This window comes from Narcine bancroftii, chromosome 7 (assembly GCF_036971445.1).
Source record: "Narcine bancroftii isolate sNarBan1 chromosome 7, sNarBan1.hap1, whole genome shotgun sequence".
NCBI lineage: Eukaryota > Metazoa > Chordata > Chondrichthyes > Torpediniformes > Narcinidae > Narcine > Narcine bancroftii.
In genome coordinates this window covers 49,628,771-49,650,385 of record NC_091475.1, presented here as the reverse complement: position 1 = coordinate 49,650,385, position 21,615 = coordinate 49,628,771, and the positions used below count along the sequence as shown (strand labels likewise).

The following is a 21,615-nucleotide window of genomic DNA, read 5'->3' as shown; positions in this document are numbered from 1 at the left end:
GCACCTGCCTACTATTTTTTTTTGCTCATACCTTGAAGAAGGGCTCAGACCTGAAACATCAGTTATAAATCTTTACCTTCTAAGGATGCTCCGGAACCTGCAGAGTTCCTCCAGCATATCTGTGATTTTACTACAATTACAGTGTCTGCAGACTTTAGTGTTTCACTCAAGGACTAGATGAGACTCACTTGCAGCTGTTCTGCCGTAATCCAATATTGTAATAGTCCACCTGTACTTTAGACCTCTGGAAGAAATTTCAGTCCATGAAGTTTGTTGTAGATTCAACACTAACAGAAATTGCTAACTTTTGGACCGGATAAGGGACACCTCCATCCAGTGATAAAAAGCAGGTATTGCAGCAACCTAAAGAAACCAGAACAAGTGTCAATAAAATTCTCTTTTATAGATTAAACAGTGTAACTTGGATTTCAGATTAATTAAATTTATTCTCCCCTCTTCTTCTCATCTCAATGGAATCAAATTTTTGTTAATGCATCAGTGGGCTGATAACGCCTCAAACCGTGCATCTTGGCGCCTCACAGTTTGGCGGGCAGCAACCTCCTTTGAAGAAGACCGCAGAGCCCACCTCACTGACAAAAGGCAAAGGAGGAAAAACCCAACACCCAACCCCAACCAACCAATTTTCCCTTGCAACCGCTGCAATCGTGTCTGCCTGTCCCGCATCGGACTTGTCAGCCACAAACGAGCCTGCAGCTGACGTGGACTTTTTACCCCCTCCATAAATCTTCGTCCGCGAAGCCAAGCCAAAGAGAAAAATGAAACAGTACTTCCCTCAAAGATCATCAACGTTTGGTACAAATGTATTTGGATCTCAAATATATAGTCTGAAGACTTCAAGTTCACAAATACTGGAAACTTTTGAGATGAACAACTGTCCCACATATTTTAATATTTACACTTCTTGCAAAATCTCTTGAAAGTTCAAAGTAAATTCAGTAAAGCTCAATCATACCAAACAATTGTTTCCTTAAAGTTTGTACAATACAAAAACCAAACAGAGAATGGTAGTGAATGCACAATTACAAAATACAACTGTACAATGGCAAAAATAAGAGCAAAGAGCAAAATATTTGAATATGTCCAAAATCAGGGAATCTGAACAAGTGAACCATACAGACATTAAATAATCACTGCTAATCTTCCACTAAAGTTTCAAAAGTATCACAGTAGAATGTTTACAAATTTTAAAAAGTAGTTCTCAATATACAATTCCAAATCAATCCACAGTTATTATTCTTAATAAATGCACATTAGAATGCATAAACATTTTACTTTATCAATAGAAAAGGTGCATTCTAAACTTGTGGAGAAATTCAGCACGGATTTACATACCTTGCAGAAAAATTAGATTCTGCAGAAATATTTGCCAGTGAAATGTTTGACCCAGTAAATCTGATAAAGCTGGACATTAATGAGATTGAAAGTCAAACATACTTAATTTCAATCATGCAGCCTCTATCCCTGCAGTGAATTACATTTTCCTGGTCTACTTCAATGTGCTTGTTCCTTAAGAGCATAAAAAATTGAGATGTTGGATTTGAGGGCTCAGCCTACCAAAAGTAAGCACATCTATTACATTCTGAGGCAGTTTTGCGATAATTCATTACACAAGCACGAGAAGTGTGGTGCCGAACTACACTGTGGTGAATGTAAACATTAACTTAAAAAAATACATTTGGTGTCATAAAATCCCACCAATTTTAATTGTTTAACCAGGTCAATAAAACTTTACAACTTGTATCTATCCATTTTTGTGGGATAGATTGCTGTAGGGCATTCACATTTTTGAAAACGCCAACAAAAACAGGAAAGACCAATGGTTCATATATTCCTCAAAGAAAAATCAATCATTATACCCGAACTGATAAAAATGAATGATAATGTTTCATAATCATAACTAGAATTCATCTTGCCATATTCTTGTTGTTTTTGGCAGGAGGAGGAGGAAGTTCAAAATAAAATGGGAGGAAGCCAAAATCTTAAGACAAATTTTTGTAGTTTTCCCTAAAATTCAATGTGTATTTAGAGTTTTAAGAAACACAAGAGACTACAAATGCTGGAAACTTGAGCAAACCCCACCCCCCCAATCTGCTGGAGGAACTTAGCAAATCAAAGCAGCATCTGCAGGTGAAAAAGATAGTTGCAATATCAGGAGAGATTTTGACCCTAAATGACAATCATTTTTTTTTCACTGATGCTGTTGGCCCCACCGAGTTCTCGAACAGATTATTTTTTGGTTGAAGGGCATCAGCTTGACTTATAACAAAGAAATACTGGACGAACTTAGCAAGTCCATAGGTGATAGATACCGTACGTAACTGACAATTCAGGTCTGAGCCCTTCTTCAAGGTATTACCGAAATATCGGTTATTTATCTTTACCTCTTATGGACACTCCAAGACCTGCCGAGTTCCTCCAGCATTTCTGTGATTTTACTACAATCACAGCATCTGCAGTCTCATTCAACTTGGTCTCAAACGCCCTCTACTGGATTACTAAAAAAAAAGTCCATTTGTCTCTGAACAGATAAATTTCATCCTTCCCAAAAAAATTAAGTCTACATTTCCTGTTGTCAACCTATGCAAATACCAATTTCAGGATGGCTTAAAAGAATCGCTCCAGAGGATAATCTCAAATTCTATTGGAAGACTTAGTGTTTGTTCATGATGAGGAAATTAAATTTCAAAAACACCTTCAACTAGAATCTTAAATTTGTAGTTAAACACCGTACCTTATAGGACAATATTTTCCTTGTGTAGTTTTGTAAAGTGAAGAAAAGTGACAAGAATACTGTTAATACATTGGACAATCCTGACAATAATGTTGAACTGGGTGGTCCACTGAAATAAAATAACACTGCTCCTCCAATAAGCAGTGATTTTATTTCTTTTCACCCATAGTGGTAATTCTTGATCAATTATATATAATGAGAAAGATATACAGCTTGAAATTTGATGTCCCAAGTAAAAGAACTGACAGTTACTTGGATAGAATAATATATCGTCGTCTCTTTTGATGTATTCCTTCAACAATGAGGTAGTCAAGATTATTGGCTGGAATAAATTGCTTCTATTTCAAAGCATAGGGAAAACTTCCCAAAGACCTGCTGTATACAGAAACCAAATACGGGAAAACCCCGGTGGTATCCAGCACCTATGGGGATTGGTAGATGCCAGATAAGTGAATTTTCTGGTTGCTTGAGATTGTGTGTTGTGAGGCATGCCAATTTTAAATTTCCCTAATTTTTTACCTATTTATTTTTCTGGTGGTTGCTTGAATTCTGGATAACAGGGGTTTTACTGTAATTAGCTTTATACTTTAACATACAGTAAGACGATGATAAATATTTTGTCATTTTCAGATTCAAAGTTTAGAATCAGCAAAATTAGCATTTAATGGTTCACTTTCAAGTAATACCTGTATTGATAAAGGCATCCCATTTCAAACAACTTAGGCCACTTAGTAATTTTGTTCTATTATGCCAACTGCTGAAAATATTAGTGGTTATGTCTTTTATAAACAGATGTAATAGGGTTCCATATGATATGGGAGTTCCATTGCTGCCCTATATTTAAAAGCCGATAAACTCTTCACAAATGTACAACTGTGATAATGCTATGAAATTGTATTTTTTTTTAAATTTCAATAGAAAAACCGTGCCACACAAAAAGATATCCAAGGATCCCAGCATTTCTTTCCACCTCAAGATAAAAGCTGGAGTGGAAACAATGCTGGTATGAAAAGGGACACTTTATTTTACATGATGCACTCCATGGCATATGATGAACACAAAGGTGGAGGCAAGGTAGATAGTGGAGAAAGGGCATTTGGACCATTAATGCTCACTAACTGCAAATATATACTTAAGCACAAATAAACATGCATTTGAGGAAGCGTTCAGAAAGAATCAAGGGAAGTCTGAAAGAAGCTATCACTTCAGCTATTGGCTCAATTTTTCCAATCCATGAATGCTGCAGAAATCTACCTAAAAACACGTTCAGAGTTTTGCTTTTCAACCTACTATCTCTGTTGGCATTATCTTCAAAGTCCCAAGGAGATCAGGAGAATAAACAAATATAAAATATTCAACAATCACTTACTGCAATTAAACAGAAGAGAAGCAAATTATTAACAATGAACAAAATTCCCCAACTTGCTAATTTATAAAAACAGATCCAGTGTTTGATAACAGGAAATTAAATAACAATTAATGGTGCTCAGTCCACAAAAGAATGTTGACAATAGATGGCACCGGTTCCCACTGTGACTAAAGGAAATTAACTTAGTGGATCAAAGGTCTATAAATCTGACTGCTGAAGAGAAACACCATCTCTGAACATGAAAGGCAGCTTTTCAACCTGTGGTGGCGGCTCTTTAACTATTCATCTTGTAGTACCACAGTTTATGAATACCAAAGTACAGAAATTCTGTTTCAAAAGAAAGCCCTTCAGTGCTCAAGGAAAGTCTATTAAAGTATACTCGTGATGCTAAGGAGATAAATTAGTGTTTCATTAGAAGAATTCAAATGCAAAATTCCACTGTTCATGAATTTGTACAATACCTTACCAAAGAGGAAATAACACTAACTTGGAAAGTGAAAATATAGATTTTGAATGTTTTTTTTAAAAAAGAATGAACTAGTATCATTTCATGCAAAAACGCATGTAACACAGTCTCCAATGAAGGGCGCTTAAAATATTTTGAAATATTTGTTATTGAGATGTTAAAAGGAATTTATGGTTGCTCCATTTGGTATCTTTCCCCTCCTTCGCATTTCATCAAGTGGACGATTTTTAAAATATTATCCTCTACTTTTTGCATTACACTGATTAAATTGCCAAACATTTTTGAACCTTGCATAAATTTCACAAGTAATAACATATATAAATTCAAAAGGAACACTATAAAACTGTCTTGAAAGTGAGACATATGTAGATTACATGCATAAAAAGATTACAAATGAGTTGCATTGGTCTTCAGGATCAACAGTGCTTCATGATTCCTGTAAGTGAATCTCATACTCTGAACAGAGTACTGGTTCCGACTGAAAATTGTAAAATGCAGGATTACTCATCTGTGGTACACTTGTCTATCATCTCTTGACAGAAATCAGTCATTACAGTTTGGCAGGACTGTTCTGTCTTGGACAGATCTGCTGTAACCCCTTCTCGTGGACTGCTGGGGATATCCATTGTTTTTTCCTGAAGCTGTTGACTGGAGTCTTGCTCACTAATGCTCATTGAACTTGTGGAAAACTCTGGGTGTGAAATAATCTGATTTGTATTGGTGATGGAGCCAAGGCTTCTTTGGGTGTTCAGCACTGAAAGAGGGCATTCTCGGGAGGAGTACTTGGCAAGTGTCTGAATTTGTTCAGGGGTCAGGGCTGCTTCTTTACATATCTGCTTACAAAGGCCTGATAAATTACTCCAGGTTTCACCCATTGATAGTTTTAATTGGCCCTTCTCTTGCAGCAGCTTCTCCTTTTCACAAAGCTATATTGGAAGGAAGAACAAAACTTTAAAATCATATTTGATAACTATATACAGTACAAATCCAATTATCCAAAATGGTCTGGACTGGGCCTATTTCGGATAAACGATATTTTTGGAGAACTGATCTTTTTTTTAAAAAAAGACAGCCCAGCAGCGACAGCAAATCATTTGTAACAATGCTTAAACAAAAACAAAGCATTTTAAATATGAAATAATTTTTAATTCTCACCAATAAACAACAAACAAAAGAAGATAAATGCAACACCAAAAACTCGGAGGCTAAATGATGTAATTTCAGCTTTGACATTTTTTGGATAAATGAGGATTTCTGATTTTTCGGATAATCCTATTTCGGATAATGGGAGTTGTACTGTACATAAACTTGGACAGACAGAATTTCCATCACTTAGTTGTTTTGTTTACAGCATTTACTATATTTAAGAGGTATCATAAAGGGACCAGAAAAGACACAAGGAAACTTTTATTGTGATGTGATGCAACAACTTACAGGATTCAACATTCAAAAGAGAATCAAATAAAAAACCCAATTTGCTTAAAAGAGCATTTGCACATTCATAGAATGAAGCTAAGGTTCCATGATTTCATTTTATTATTTTTGCAGATCATTGACATAGCCCAGCATCTGCTGTTCATCCTTAACTGTCCTCAAGGTGATGGCAAGTTGCTTTCTTGACCATTATGGTGTTCACAGTGCTGTTACAGTTGCAATATTTTGACTCCTACTGATGAAAGAACAATAACACATTTCCAATCAACTTTGTTACTTGACTTGGTTGTGCTGCCAAATCCATAAATACGTGGCCTTGCCTCACAGCTGATGCAGACTGTTCATTTGGGAGGCAAGAAGAAACAACCGTGAGCTGCTGCAGGGCACCTTACAAATGGCATACATTGCAACCACTGGGGTAGTTCAAAGAAGTGAATGTTTACGCCAGTTGGTAGAATTTTTTCTTGAACTTGCCACTTTGTCTTAGATAACTTCAAACCTCAGGTCTTGTTGGTAATGCACTCACCCTGATAAGTAAAAGGTTTTCTATCCCACTCTTAACTTGTATGAGCAACAGACACACTTGGGGGTGTCAAGACAGCCGCAGCATACCTAGATCTGTTATGCTATTATAGTTACTTTAATTGTGCAGCTGAGCAAGTTCAGCTTTTGACTAATGGCAATCAACACTAGGTTAATGGTAAAATACAATAAAAACACAATACTGGAGGTTAAAAAAAGACGGCTTCTCCAACATTATATTTTTACTTCATTCATAGAGTCTGCAGGCTCTTGTGTTTTACTGTGTTAATGGTAAGCGATTTGATGGTGAGAATACTCCTGAACATCAGGAGAGACAATTATTTAGAAAGGTGAATGACAGGTCACATAGATGTTACTTGGAAATTATCAATGGACACCCAAATAATGACCAGATCTTGTAAGCAAGCACAGACTTCTCAATTATCCTCCTTGTGAATGAATTTGAACCCCAAACCAGATTAAAATTCAAAACAGGCTACTGAAACTACAAGCTATCTTCCAGATAATGGCAGATTGAATAATATCACCTCCCTCAACACCAACAAGCACACTCAAAAAACTCATGCAGAATATGAAAATTCTCAAAACACCACTCTCTTTAAACCTACCAGCGTATGTATTTCACATTCCAAGTTCTGAATGCAATCAAGTTTCCGCTTTCGACAGCGCTGAGCTGCAATTCTGTTTTTGCTACGACGTCGTATATCATGGATATAATCGAGTTGTTCAGGATTCAGTTTATGCAGCTTCAGCATTGTTTGAAAATCATTTCTGGATAACAGTGTAATTCTTTCAACAGGAAATGGTAGTTTTACCTAAAAGAAACCCAAAATCTTAAATTAGTTCAGCAAAAGCAGGATATAATTCAATGATAAATGAATGCATCTAGAAATTGTGGAGAATGCACTTTTCATGATTTGTTTAATCAAACAAACTTGAGCAAGTTCAGCTTTTGACTATTGGCAATCAACACTGGGTTAATGGTAAAATACAATAAAAACACAATACTGGAGGTTAAAAAAAGACGGTTTCTCCAACATTATATTTTTACTTCATTCATAGAGTCTATGCAGAATTTTCAGGGGCAAACAGGAGATTTACAGGAAATCTAATTTGTAAAATTTGCTAGAATTATTTGTAATTTACCAGACATCATTCTCAATCCCAGCATTTATTGCCCAGTGCTAAATGCCTTTGAAGTGGAGGTATTGTGCAACCATGTTGAGCCACTGCAATTCTTCTGGTGAAGGGACTTGCACATTACAGTTCAAACCCAGAAATGATAAATGAGCTATGGAATATATTTCAAAGTTAGAAAGATATGTGACCAGCAGAATTTACAATGGTAGTATTCCCATGAGTCTGCTGTCCTTGTTGCACTTGGTTGAAGGGGTTACAGACTTGGGTGGTTTGAAAGACCAAATAAGAATGACCTTGTAGATCATTCAAAACACAACTACAGGGAATAAAATTCTTATGTTGGTGAACAGGGTGCAAATCAAACAAGCTGTTTCAACTTGATTATGTCAAGCTGGAGTATAGTTGGATCTGCACTCATATGATGCAAATGGATAGATTTCCATCACATCCTGATCTGTTCCTTGCAGATGATGGGAGGCCTTGGGGTGTAAGAAGGTAAGTCACTCTCCAAAAAACATAAAGCCTCTGATCTTCCAGCCACTGTATCAAGTTGGCTGTTTCGTTTTTGGTCAAAAGTAGGCACAAAGTTGTTGGTAGTAACATTGTGTATTATAGCAGATGGTTAAACTCTTCAATTCTCCACATGGTCACTGGATGGCACTGTCATTGTCCATTTATCAGACCATACCTGAAAATTGTATTACGGTTGCTACTTGCAGGAATGCATTAGGCAAGACATTAAGGCAAATTTCTAAAATAGACTTGAGATCCTGCTACTTCTGGAGTGTAGGTTTTTCTATTAAATATATTATTTGGTCTTACACCTGTTATAGCATTCAATACTTACATCTGTTTTGAGATATCAAGAGGTCATTCATTATATTTCCAAATTTAAGAACTGCATGTTGCAAATGACTTAACTAAAAAGACAAAATATTGCAGATATTTTGAAGGCCACACTGTGACAGAGATTATATAGATGTTTTTGGGAGATAAATTGGGAAATGTTTGTTAGAGAAAGTTGCATACAAACACTAAAACAGATCTTATTTGAAATAATGGAGCTCTGTTAATGCTAGACAGATCAGCTCCACAGCTTTTGCAAGAGTTTTGGAGAGTGCCCAAGAGACTTCACTATTGGATTGTTGTTTACAAAAGGCAACAGATGAAAGATCATGTTGGAGCCACCTTCTGTCTGGAGTAGAGCTTGCTGTTCTAAGAGGGTCATGTGGTTTTGCAAGCAGAGAAAGTCAAACAGTCTTTCTCTCTGAGAGTGAGAGAGAGAGAGAGAGAGAGAGAGAGAGAGAGATCGATCACTTCTACAGTGTTATAGCCAGTAACAGAAGCTGGGTCTGAAACAGGACAAGCTGACAAGCTTTTGGAAAGCCTCATTTTGAAAGACAGGCTGGTCAAAGCCATTGTGGTTCATGCAAGAGGAGAGGACTGGCTGTTTAATGTTTCACTTGGAATAAGTGATACAAAGAGGAACTCTGTGGTGACCTGAAAGAAAGAGATTACCATCTGGAGAACCATGAAGGGGATAAGTTTTGTCAGCAAGACACTGGAGTGGTTGATCAAAAAGGGATCAGTTGTGGATGTCCTGGAACAACAAATCTTTCTCTGAAAACCAACAAGAACTTTCCTGAGTGATAACCATTTACCTTTCAAGCACCAAAGCCTGGTGAACTTAATAAATGTTAAATTCTGTACACAGTATAAGAATTGCCTACAACTAGTGAACTTGGAGGAATGAGAAGTGAGATTGGACTGTGAACCAAAGAACTTTTCTGAATTTACACACACATTACACACATGTGTGCTTAGAATTGAAAGGGGATTAAGTTAGGTTAGTTAAATTAAAGTGTGAATCTGTTTTCATGTTTAAAGATAATTAAAAGCAACTTTTGTTTAAGTAACCATTTGTCTGGGTGAATTTATGGGTCCTCTGGGCTCATAACAACACACAAAAATTAAACTGGAAATATGCAAAAGGTTGCTTGTAGAGAGAAAAGGATAACATCAGCTCAATCACAACTGCAAAACCATATAAATGGTATAGGCATTAAAAAGTGAGATAAGGAAGGAAAACATCATTGGCATGGAATTTTGCTTGCAGATCGATTAGCAAATAACACTCAATAGTCCTGTACCAAAATGTTAACTGACCATTTCTATCCAACGATGGAGCCTGGACCATCGGGTTCCTAAAGCAGCTCATTATTTGATCAAGATTTCAGCATTTGCAGCTTTTCTGTTTTTCTATAAAATATATTTTGATTGATATTTGTAGAGATGCAAAAAGTCACTGGCAGAAACCAAATATAAAATCTCCCTTTTATTGACTAAAGCAGTTTGTCAGTGGAACTAGACATTCTCCACAAGAAATAACAGGATGAGGCAATTGTGCCAATTCAACTATTCAACAAGATCATGGCTGATCCATCATCACAAATTGGAATGGAACTGACTGGAATTTAGCATTCTTCAACTGATAAATTTTAAAAAAAGGACTAAGAGCATTAAATCAAACTATCTTCAATAAAGTAATTACAGCAATGCAGCAATACATTTCTCTGGGTTCAACTGACAGATGGTCAGAGACTCAGTGTTTCATGGGGAGATAACCTCACCAGCTAATTGAAGTGAAATTTGAATTAAAATAATTGCATGACATGATAAAAAGGGTTGGGAAGAAACCTTAATTGAATACTGATCTTGTAGGTCAGGAAGAGATTAACATCAGGGTCTTGTGCCTGTATATCAATTTTCTGGGCCTATGAATATTCCCAAAAAAATACAATTGTGGGAATCTTGCCATTCCAACCTGTATATATGTACATTTTAAGCTCAGGTAAAGCAATACCACACAGAGTCTGAAAACACTAAAGTCATTAAGATGTACAAAAAAAAATCCACCATCAGTAGTCATGTGTCCTTGTAAAGTTGTACAATTACTTGAACTACTGGTTCACAGGTCCCATGACTGTTGTAATGGAGTTTACACATTCTCCTTATGACCATGCAGGGTTACTCTGGGTGATCTGTTTTCCTTCCAAAGCTCATGGATATACAAGTCAGTAGATTATTTTACAGTCCTAAACTGGCCCAAGTGAGTAGGCACAAGGGAAAGTTAATGTGGGGAGAATAGGTTACAGGGAAAATTAGCAAGGAATTTGATTTCTTGTGAGTCAACACAGACTTGCTGTGCCATCTTATCTACCAGCCAAGCAAGCTAATATGGAAATTTTGGCAAAACTGAGGGAATGACCAGCATTAACGTACAAACTTCTGAGCCTTTCTGCTGGCAAAATTTTCCAATAATGAACCATTATTTCTGCTTCTTTCTTGTGCTCTAATATAGTACAATGAAACATATTATCTAAATTGATTGTGCAGGTACATTATCCAAGTGAAATTCATGGTATGAGAGCATTTTTTAAAAAATTTACAAAACAGACACAAAATCACTACAGCTCTGAATGTTCACCTCATCTTTTGCTACTGATCAATCCATCCTTGCTCTTTATATTTAATTCAGTTTCTCCAAATGCCCAGTGTTTTAACTGATCAATTCTTGATATATATTTTTTATCCAAAGTTATTTATAATGGTCTTTCTTAAGGTCTTTTAAATGCACTATCACTTACTCAGTGCCTTCCAAGTTCCACTTAAAGAAACTTTTCATGCAATTGGCTCTTACCTACACCAAATCTACATCTCTCCCTGCAGACACTTATTTGTGGTAACCTTTGTCCAAACAACACTCAGCGGCACAAGAACAGTTTCTTCCCCTCGGTCATCAGATTTCTGAATGAATGATGAACCATAGACACTACCTTACTTTGTCTTTTTCTTTTACACTTCCACTATTTTTGTTTATTTTATATGTTTGCACAGTGATATTGCCATAAAACAACAAATTTCATAACATGTTTATGTCAATAAACTATGATTATGATTCCCCACTTACCATTATGTACACACTCAAGCATTGATCATCACCATTCAATATGTTACTCAACAAACTTTTTTACCCCACAGCCTGAACCATTTCTTTTGAATATATTTTTTTCTTAATAATCTGGATCCTATTCTCCCTGATGACTCAGCATCAAAACAAAAAAGCGATCCTTGCATCTCAATACTCTTTAACATTGCTGTCCCTTCCATCCGAATTTTTTTTTTTAACAACCACAGGTCACAATAGCTCCAATGATTACTAGGTTTCACCACCTCTTGGAGAATCCTGAAATGATTCAGTACAGAGTCGTCCTTGAAAACAATCTTTGGAAGAACTAGTCCTTCATAACTCCATCACCCTCATCTTAGTAAAGAGCAATAATTTATAACGCTAATTACTTATCCAAATTCCCTTTCAAAAATTAGAATCAAATTTCTTTTCAACATCTTTCCAGGCACCACATTACAAATTACAACCACTTTAGTATTTTTCTTTAAAAAAAGTACTTCTGGTTGCCATCCCTTCAGTCACTCTAAGCAACTTTCAATCACAAACCATTCTACAGTTTTGAACATCTTATCAATTTTCCACAGATGAAAATGGATAGCCATTGTTTGAGTTGAAACCCTGCTTCACGATTGAAAATTGGAGGAAAGACAAAGGAATGTAATGTGTGGAACTGTCCGTGTGTGATGAGTGGACCAAGGGGTAAAAGTTGGTGAAGCAAAGAGAAAGAGAGAAGCAGACAAAAAGGGAAAAAAAGGACGAGAAAGGAGCAAGAAGGGGAGAGGTGAAGCTGAAGAGAGTTACTGAAGGCAGAAAAGTGGTGAAATCATGTCAGGAGGATGGATCCAGAAAGGAAATGGGGTAGTGTTGATTCAGTGGGAGAGATGTGGTGACTAACTGGAGAATAAAAGAACTGGGCCACAAAGGGCTGCTGCGTAGGAGGTGGGAGGAGGCAAAGAAGGGGAGGGGGGGGAAAAGGGTGGGGGGAGGGATGGGGCAAGGGCGAGACCAGGGTGAAGTGAGAGAGGGGGTGGAGCAAGGTGAGGGATGAGGAAGGGGCAGAGTGTGCCAAGGGAGAGGGCAAGGACAGGAGGGAAGCAATGTAGTGAGGCGAGGCAATGACGAGAGTGAGAGACAAGGAAGAAGCGAGAGCGCAATGAGAGGGAGCAATGAGAAGGAGGGAGAGAGACAGACAGACAGACATAATCAGGTGTTGTTCTTCAAGTTTATTTCAGTGTGTATTATTTCCCGCATTATTATTGAGACAATCCCTTTTTAAAAATGTTGGTTATTTTTCCAATAAACCCATTATATTTTTTGTGGGTAAATTACATCAATTTTCTTACCTCACATTCTTGTTCTCTGGCAGAACATGACTCACTGTCATCCTCTGATTCTGAGCCAAAATCATCTCCCGAGTTAATAGTACAGGGGTCATCATATTTGCCTTGCTGGTGTCCTTGGTCATATTCAAGCTCCTCGAAACCTGAGTTGCTGGAGCAAACTGAATTTCCAGTATTATATTTAAATGGGCACTTCAAAGAGCTGTTTGTTGAACTCAACAAGTGTGATGCTGAAGAGGTATAATGCATTAAAGTACTTTGGGCATCTTCTTCAAGGGTTTGGCAGAAATCTGTAGAAAATTGTGAATATTGAGAAATTGTCTCTACATTAGGTTGTTTTGGACAACTGTTTTCTTCAATAAGAGATCCTACTTTACAGCCAGGCCCTGCATTGTTAGGTTCTACCTCCTCTCTATTCACAATGCTTTGACCACTGGAGATTGTGTTGATACTTTGTCTTTTAGAACAATTCGAGCTGAAAATAACTGACTTTCTCTCAGAGTCACCCCCTCCTTTTTCTGAAGCACTTCGCTGATCAATTTCAATTTTTGTTCCTTCAATATCTGGAGAAGCAGCACAAATTTTTTGCAAGTTGTCACACTGTATCATTGTGGAGTTAAGGAGTTCATTCTGGGGACAAGGCAAGTTGAAATGCTCTTCAGTCAAGTTTGATTGAATACCTGAGATATTACACGCTGGCCCATTTGATTTTTCATTGGAAAGTTTTTGTGCTATTGAGCAATTTACATCTACTTGCTTCTTCACTTCTCCACTTACATCACAGATTCCACTCTCACCCGCTACAGATGTATTACCATGATCATTTTCAATCTTTCTCATAGGTTTAATCCCTGACTCGCCTGTGAATATTAAATTTTGACAAGGTTCATTTTGCTGCTTTGAAATAATTTGCTCCAAAGGAGGATTTGGTAATGATGAAGTATTATTCCACGATGTCATTCGTTCCTTCCCACAGGCCAACTGAAATTTTCTGTACTTAGGACAAAGAGATATTGAACTGGCCCACCTGCTCTGTTTTAAACATGTGTACTTGCCATCAGTTGCCTCATTTTGAACATCTGGACACATTTTTCTAACTTCAATGCATTTACGGAGTTTTGTACAAGGACTCTTCAGATTTTCAAATTCAAGAAATTCTTCAACATCATCATCAACTTCTGAATTTTCATTGTCTCCAACAGGGATTTTAAGATTTGTTTTCAGACAGTTGGATATACAACAGGCATCTCTTGGAAATTCCGTAAAATCTTTACACCTCCCAAAAAGTTTGGCTTGAAGAAAGCTAAAGCACGTTCTCTCAATGTTATGGATGCCAAGAAATTCTACACTTCTGCAGACATCCAACACATTATCTTTATTCAAAAGAAGTTTGGCAGTGTATGCAAATTGAAGAAGTGGTGCAAAGCCTTTGACTGTAACCTGATAAAACAAAATTGTATAAAAGCCAATTTGAGATGAAGCAAAAGATAAAATTAGCTCATTAGTGATTTAATTTTCTATAGGCATTAACAGCATAAGATATACAATAACTCTCCCATAATTCTCCTTTACATATTGGGCTTACCCATGTACAATTAAGAACTAGACATAACAAAATTCAAAAGAAAAAAAATAGCAAGATTAATAAATTGTGAAACACTTCATAACAGCTGACTCCTTAAGAGACTTAATGTCATGAGAGGAATTCAGAAATCTTTAAATGTACAAAATCAAAATGACACATCCTATCTCATTTGGTTTCAAACAACAAAAAATAACATTTCACTATTGATAAAGTAAGACAAGTAACAATCTTGGTGTACTGCACATAATCTTTCTTCATATTAAACACTAATTAAAAGTTGCTCTCATCAGCAAGCCCTCAATGTCTATGCAAAGATAATGTTTCTGTACAAAGCGAACAATACCCTTTTAAATTACACCTAAATTAAACATTGCAATTTAAGTACATCTCAATTTAAGATCATCTTGAAAAGATGGATCACACTGGGTAAACTTTCATCTTTGCTTTCTTCACCAATAAATTTCTTTCATGTGGCTAAAAGTAAAAGGTTTTGATATTTGTCTAAACATAACATATTGGAACTAGTTCTTGCTACATCCTGAACACAGAACAAGACACTATGGATTTTTTGGCCCACGATTTTGTGCTGACCTACATAAACCATCTTCACGATCAATCGAAGTCTTCCCTCCCTTAAAGTTCATAATCCTCTATTTTTCTTACATCCGTGCACCTCTCTAAGAGTCTTCTAAATGATCTTATTGTATCAGCTTGCACCATCACCACAAGTAGTGTGCTCCAGGTACCCACTACTCTGTGTCACTATCTCTAAACTTTCCTCCTCTCATCTTAATCTATGTGCTCTGTTGCTGGGCATTGCCATCCTGGGAAAAAGTGCTGGCTGCCTAGTCTATTTATGCCTCCCATAATCTTGTACATGTCTATTAAGTCACTTCTCTTCCTATGTTGCTCCAAAGAGAAAATCCTCCGCTTGGTCAATCTTTCTTCAAAAGAAATGTTTCCTTATCTTTCTTAATGTTTTCTTAAATTTCTTCTGTACCTTCTCCAAAGTTTCCATATCCGACAATGGTGTGACCAGAACTGAACACAATACCTTTAAGTGTGGTCTAACCAGAGTTTAATAGAGCTATAACATTACAGCATGGCTCTTGAAACTCAATCCTGCAACTAATGAAGGCTAGCACATCATATGCATTCTTGACTTCCCTATTTATTTCTGTGGTAACTCTGAAGAACTTTTGGATGGACTCCAAAATCCTAATATTCCTCCATGATGCTAAGAATCCTGCTATTAACCATGTACTTTGCCTTCATATTCAATCGTCCAAAGTGTATTACTACACATTTTTCTGAATCAAACGCCATCTGCCACTTCTCCGCCTAACTCTGAATCCTGTCTATATCCCATTGTAGCCTACAACAACCACTATCCACAATACCCCCAACCTTCATATCATCTGCAAACTTAATGACCATCCCCTCAACTTACAAGGCAGTGGTCCCAGAACAGATTCCTGCAGAACACCACTCATCAACAACCTCCAGGCAGAATACACATTATCCACTACCACCTCTGCCTTCTGTGTGTAAGCCATTTCTGAATCCAAGCAGCCAAGTTTCCATGGATCCCATACCTCAGGATTTTCAGGATGAGCCTGTTTGTTATGGGGAACCTTGTCAAGTACCTTACCAAAATCCATATACATAACATCCACTTTTCTATCTTCAATTTGTTTTGTCACCTCCTCAAAATCTCAATTAGGCTCATGATACTAATACTAATTGCAATACTGATACTAATTGCAATAATAAGTGTCTCTGTGCAATACTAATGACAACTCTTTGTCTGCCTAAAGACAGGCAACATTTAAAGTATATCATGAATGTTGTGTTTTTAATGTTTATTACATGACAATAACCTGCCCCTCGCAAAACCAAGTTGAGACTATCCCTAAAAGACTATGGTTCTCCCAATGCTTGTAGATCCTGTCCCCAAGAATTCTCTCCAACAGTTTGCCCACCACTATCTTGAGACTCACTGATTTATAATTCCCAAGATTATTCCCATTATCTTTCTTCAACATGGGAACTCCTCCAAACATCCAATACCACTCCTGTGGTCAAGGAAGATGCAAAGATCATCATTAATGCCTCACCAATCTCTGCTTTTGCTTCCCATTGTCACTAGGATACATCCCACCCAGGCCCAGGGACTTATCTGTCCCAATGTTTTTTTCAAAAGATCCAGCAGTTCCTCTTTCTTAACCTCAGCATGCTTCAGCACATTAGCTTGTCAAATGCTGATCTCAGATTCATTAAGGTCCCTCTCTGTTTTCATAAAGGACTTCCCCCTCTCCCTCCACCTCAAAGTATGCTTCCCTTTTATCCCTGAGCAGATCTACCCTTTCTCAAGTTATCCTCCTGTTCTTCACTGATGTGCAAAATTCCTTGATCCTACTTGCCAAAGCCTTGTTATATTTCCTTCTAACTCCTCCAAAATCCCTTCTTAAGTTCTGTCTTGGTTACATTATAATTCTCAAGAGCCTTGATTTTTGAATCCAGAACCTTTAGCATGCTTCCTTCTTTCTCTTGACTTTTCTACCTCACTTGTCAACCATGGTTCTTACTACCATACTTTTCCTGTTTTAGTGGGACAACCATATTCAGAACTCCATGCAAGTGGTCTCTACATATCCTCCACATTTCTGCTATGCATTTTTCTGAGAATATCTGTTCCCAATTAATGCTCCCAAACTTCTATTGTAATTAGCCCTTCCCTACTTAAATGCTTTCCAATATCACCTAACCATGTACAAAGCTTAATTAATGATTAGGAATTTGTGATCACTTTCTCTGAAATGCTCACCCACCGAGTGATCTGTCACCTCACCAGGCTCACTGCCTTGTACTAGATCCAGTTGCTCTCTTTTCTGTGCTCTCTCTTCTGACTGGTTCTCCTTCAAAACTTTCTGACTGTAACATTCTTCTCGAAGGGAAACTGGAATCTTATTCTCCACCACATAGCCTATGCAATTATTATGGAGTACAAAACCTTAATTATTTTGTACTCCCAAGACTCAATGAAAACAAGCATTAATATCCAGGAATTTTGGAGCATTGCTTCTGCTTCATTTTCTCAGATTGATCAATGCTATATAGAATCTAGAACAGTATTACATGGGAACAGGTCCTTCAGCCACAAGTCAGTGCTGAACACCATATCCAAATCAAATTAAAACTGCTGCTTGTCCTTATCCATTCATCCCTTTCATTTTCATGCATCTAGAAGCCTCTTCAATATGACTACTGAACGTGCTTTCTCCACTACGACTAGCAGACTTCCAGGGACCCATCACCCTAAAATATATTCCCCTACATATCTCCCTTAATCTTTCTCCTCCTCATCTTGAAGAATAAATTCCCTCCTACATACTTAGTTATGGTTGTGTTTTTAATGTGTATAAAATGCTTAGGATTCTCTTTAATCCTGTTGCCAAGGGCATTTTGTGCAACTTTTTGCCTTCCTAATTTGCTGCTTGAACTCTTTTCTGCAGTTCTTACATTCCTTCAAGGCCCTGTCTAATTACCACTTGCTAAAACTTACATGTACTACCTTTTCCTTTGACATCCAAGATTTTCTCATCTGACTATTCCTGACCTTTCTTTGCACTGGAACATGCCTATCCTTGACTCTAATTAGTTGGTCCTAAAGTAATTCTCACATGTCAGTTGTGCACTTTCCTGATAACAGCTTCTCTCAATTAACTAACTCAAACCTTTGCCTAATAATTTGCCCTCCCCATAAGGAACTTTTCTGCGAGATCCAAACTTTTCTTATACATGAAAATGCCAAAATAATTACCCCAAATTTAGCACTAAAATAAAGCCACACCCTACAAAACAGAACGATAATAGAAAGGAGTTAGTCTCTTGTTTCCATATTTTTATTTATTAATTTAAACTCATGAATGCTAACTTTCAACAAAGTTGATGGACAAAATTGAGATTAAATAATTGATTAAAATCCTTAACATTAGTAATTAACACTAATAAATGCACATAATTTAACAATTTTTTCATAGCAATATAGTGTCAACTGTTAAAATGGCAAACGATTCTTTACAAAGTTATGCAGGTATTAAGCCAGGCAGCACATCAAAATTACTACAGGATATTTGTCTTGACGCTTGTTCAAGAGTTGCCTGAACAGAGAAATCTACATGGTCAGGTTTAGTATTCTTGGTAGCACCAGAAAAACAAGGGCAACTGCAAACTTCAGAAATTGGAAACTTTTGGCTATTGATGCAGATTGAGAGCAAGGTCAAAGTTGTAAATGAAGATTTCCTTGGTGGAATTTATCTGCCCTATAGTCAATCATTGGGAGTTCATTATCAGTCATATCACCAACATTTCATTAGGAAACTAGCATTTGCTGAATAGCATGGCCCATTATTGCTAAAGGTGCAGGCCCTATTTTCCCTCCACTTAGCAGCTACAGGAGACAACAAATACCAAAAAGGAGCATGTAACCTTTAACCCCCCCCCCCCCCCTTCCCCTTACTCCCATCTCTCCAGGTCATTGATTGCTTTTGAGGGCAGAAATTTTTAAAAAATATGAAATTAGAACACGATTATGTAAATCTCAACCATTATTTACCTCCTCAGGAAGTGTGACAAACATGTCAAGCTCTTTCTTCCATACCACCGTTGACAGAAAATAATCACTGCAGGCAGCAAGCACGGAACGATGAGCGCGAAAGGATTTGTTTTCTACAATCACAGTCATGTCACAAAAGAGGTCTTGCTTCCTTTGATCATTGAGGCTCAGCAATACATTGGTGCTGTGTACAGAAGACTCGTAGGAATAAACTAAAACATCGCTCTTGTCTTTCACCGACATTGTCACTCATATCTAGAAAAGCAAATATATTACATGATTCTACCACTAATAATCTTCAACTACAATAAGTTCTTAATCATATTAATTCAACATTAAAGAAAAAAAAACATTTAATGTGTAGTACACTTTTCAGTTTCCTCCAAGGCTTGTATGGTAGAAAATTCACTTTTCTCACCAGTAGGGTCAGCAATGCAAGCTAAAGTGTAATTTTACAATAATGTCTATTATTATATTTCTAACTTAACACAATTCAATTTTCATTGACTTAAACAAAGTAGAAGAACCAAATGACGCATTTAATGTACATCTTAAGGTATGCATATCACAGATTAGAATTTTGAATGAATTTAAGTTAAAGTGGAAAGGTATAGTATGCTAGTTTTTGTAAATCACGGAACAAAATAGTCAATTCGTGATCAAAGTGTGTGCAACAACAAATAATTCCAAAATCAAAGGTTATTCCAAGCCTTATGAAATAGACTGAAATATGTTAATTACAAAGGAATGCCATGTCACAAGATTGCATTAGGGCCTGATTTTAAAAATGAATGGGAAAATTAGGCTTTCATACAGGTCAATGCTTAAATGTTTTGAACTGTAAAATTGTAGGAGCAGGCTGCAGAAACCAAATTTTCTCTGAGAAAAAGAACTGCAATTCAAATACAATAAAAACAAAGGAAATTAGCTGATGTGAAGATTGATTGCCAAGTTTTAATATTTTCGCTTTACCATAACTTTGAATACAATTTTCACTGAGACATTGTAAAAGAGGGACCATGCCTGGTTGGCAGCAGTACTGAATAGTGATTTAAAGTTGCAAAAAAAAAAATATTTTATTTGTTTTTAAATTTTTAAGAGCAAATTGGATGACACATAACTTTTATAAAGTTTTAATGATTGTAACATTCTTAAATTCTCAAAGCAATGACTTCAGAATAAAAGGAATTGAAGCCTTCATGACAAATGTTTATCAAAAAAAAGGATTAAAAATCCTCTAAATCTGAAAAAAAAGGAAAAAGCTGGATACACAAAACCATCTATTTTCACTAATGGCAGTTTTGAAAAAAATGATGATTGCAAAATCAAAACAAATAAAAAGAAAATTAAAACCAATGAAGACTGACATTTCATGGAATTTTTTTTAACCAATTCAGCAGAAATAATTTGACAACAAAATACGAATGTAATTCAAAGTTTATCTTTCTTTGTTAATACCCGGATCAATGAGATATTGTGACATTTAGGGTCAGCTACAAAGCTAGCTAGCTCTGTATTTTTTGTAACCATGCCAGAGGCACAGTTATATACATTAAAATTGCACAACCACACAAGTGTGGAAAATTCCCTATAAAACTGCCATAAATTCAGGGGGTTCCAGGGCTTGAATTCTGAGGTCTCATGAAATCTGACATATGACACCTTACATATTGTCCCCAGTCTTTCATTTCACCCTCCTGTTTATTATATTTCCCCCCACTCCTGACTTAGCAGCATTTGCTAATGTAGAAACGGAAATAATTCATAAATACTACCACAATGTGAGTTATACTTTTTTTTAAACAATTTAAAATGTAGACATACAGTATGTTAACAGGCCCTTTTGGCCCATGGCACCCAACTATAGCCTCTCCCTGACTTACGACCTATGCGACTTACGATTTAAGACCGGAAAAAAAATAACGGCTGCGTGCATACTATAGCGACCGTCTCTCAGTTGTTATTTGTTAAGCTCACCAAAGAAGATGGCGAGCAAGAGTAAAAACCTATATGCTGCTGATACATCTGGCAAGAAGCTGAGGAAGATGCTCGATTTGGAATTGAAAATTTGATTAAATGTCTTGATTTATGACTTCTACATGCCATGCTAACATACTTCTGATTTGCATCCATTTTGAGATACGACTGGTTAGTTAGGACGGAACTCAGACAAATGTCGGAGATTAGTTGTACACCCAATTGACCAACAAGCCCGGTACACTTTTTTTTAATGGTAGGAGGAAAGCCTTGCCTACATGGGGAGAACATACAAACTCTTTACAGACAGTGCTGGATTTGAACCCCTGTCTCGATCACTAGTGCTGTAACGTATTGCGCTAACCCGGCTTTGCACAGTTGTTTACATTTCTTAATTTGTTTACATGAGTACAGTTTTTTT

At 36.7% G+C, this 21,615-nt stretch overlaps 1 protein-coding gene across 7 annotated transcripts in view; it reads right to left on the bottom strand.

Annotated features, from left to right (window-relative positions):
- Positions 1 to 890: 890 nt before the first annotated feature.
- Positions 891 to 21,615, bottom strand: part of LOC138738899 (transcription regulator protein BACH1-like) — an 87,093-nt gene continuing 66,368 nt past the window's right edge. For 5 of the 7 annotated variants that reach the window (XM_069890062.1, XM_069890059.1, XM_069890060.1 and 2 more), the window contains 4 exons: positions 19,218 to 19,472; positions 13,018 to 14,454; positions 7,173 to 7,379; positions 891 to 5,513 (listed from right to left, as the gene is read on the bottom strand). In XM_069890062.1, the coding sequence (XP_069746163.1) occupies positions 5,088 to 5,513; positions 7,173 to 7,379; positions 13,018 to 14,454; positions 19,218 to 19,460 (2,313 nt within the window). In that variant the 5' untranslated portion in view covers positions 19,461 to 19,472 and the 3' untranslated portion in view covers positions 891 to 5,087. Of the gene's footprint in view, positions 5,514 to 5,791; positions 6,359 to 7,172; positions 7,380 to 13,017; positions 14,455 to 19,217; positions 19,473 to 21,615 lie in introns of those variants that run through there. The other 2 variants (XM_069890065.1, XM_069890064.1) reach the window with 2 other exon arrangements.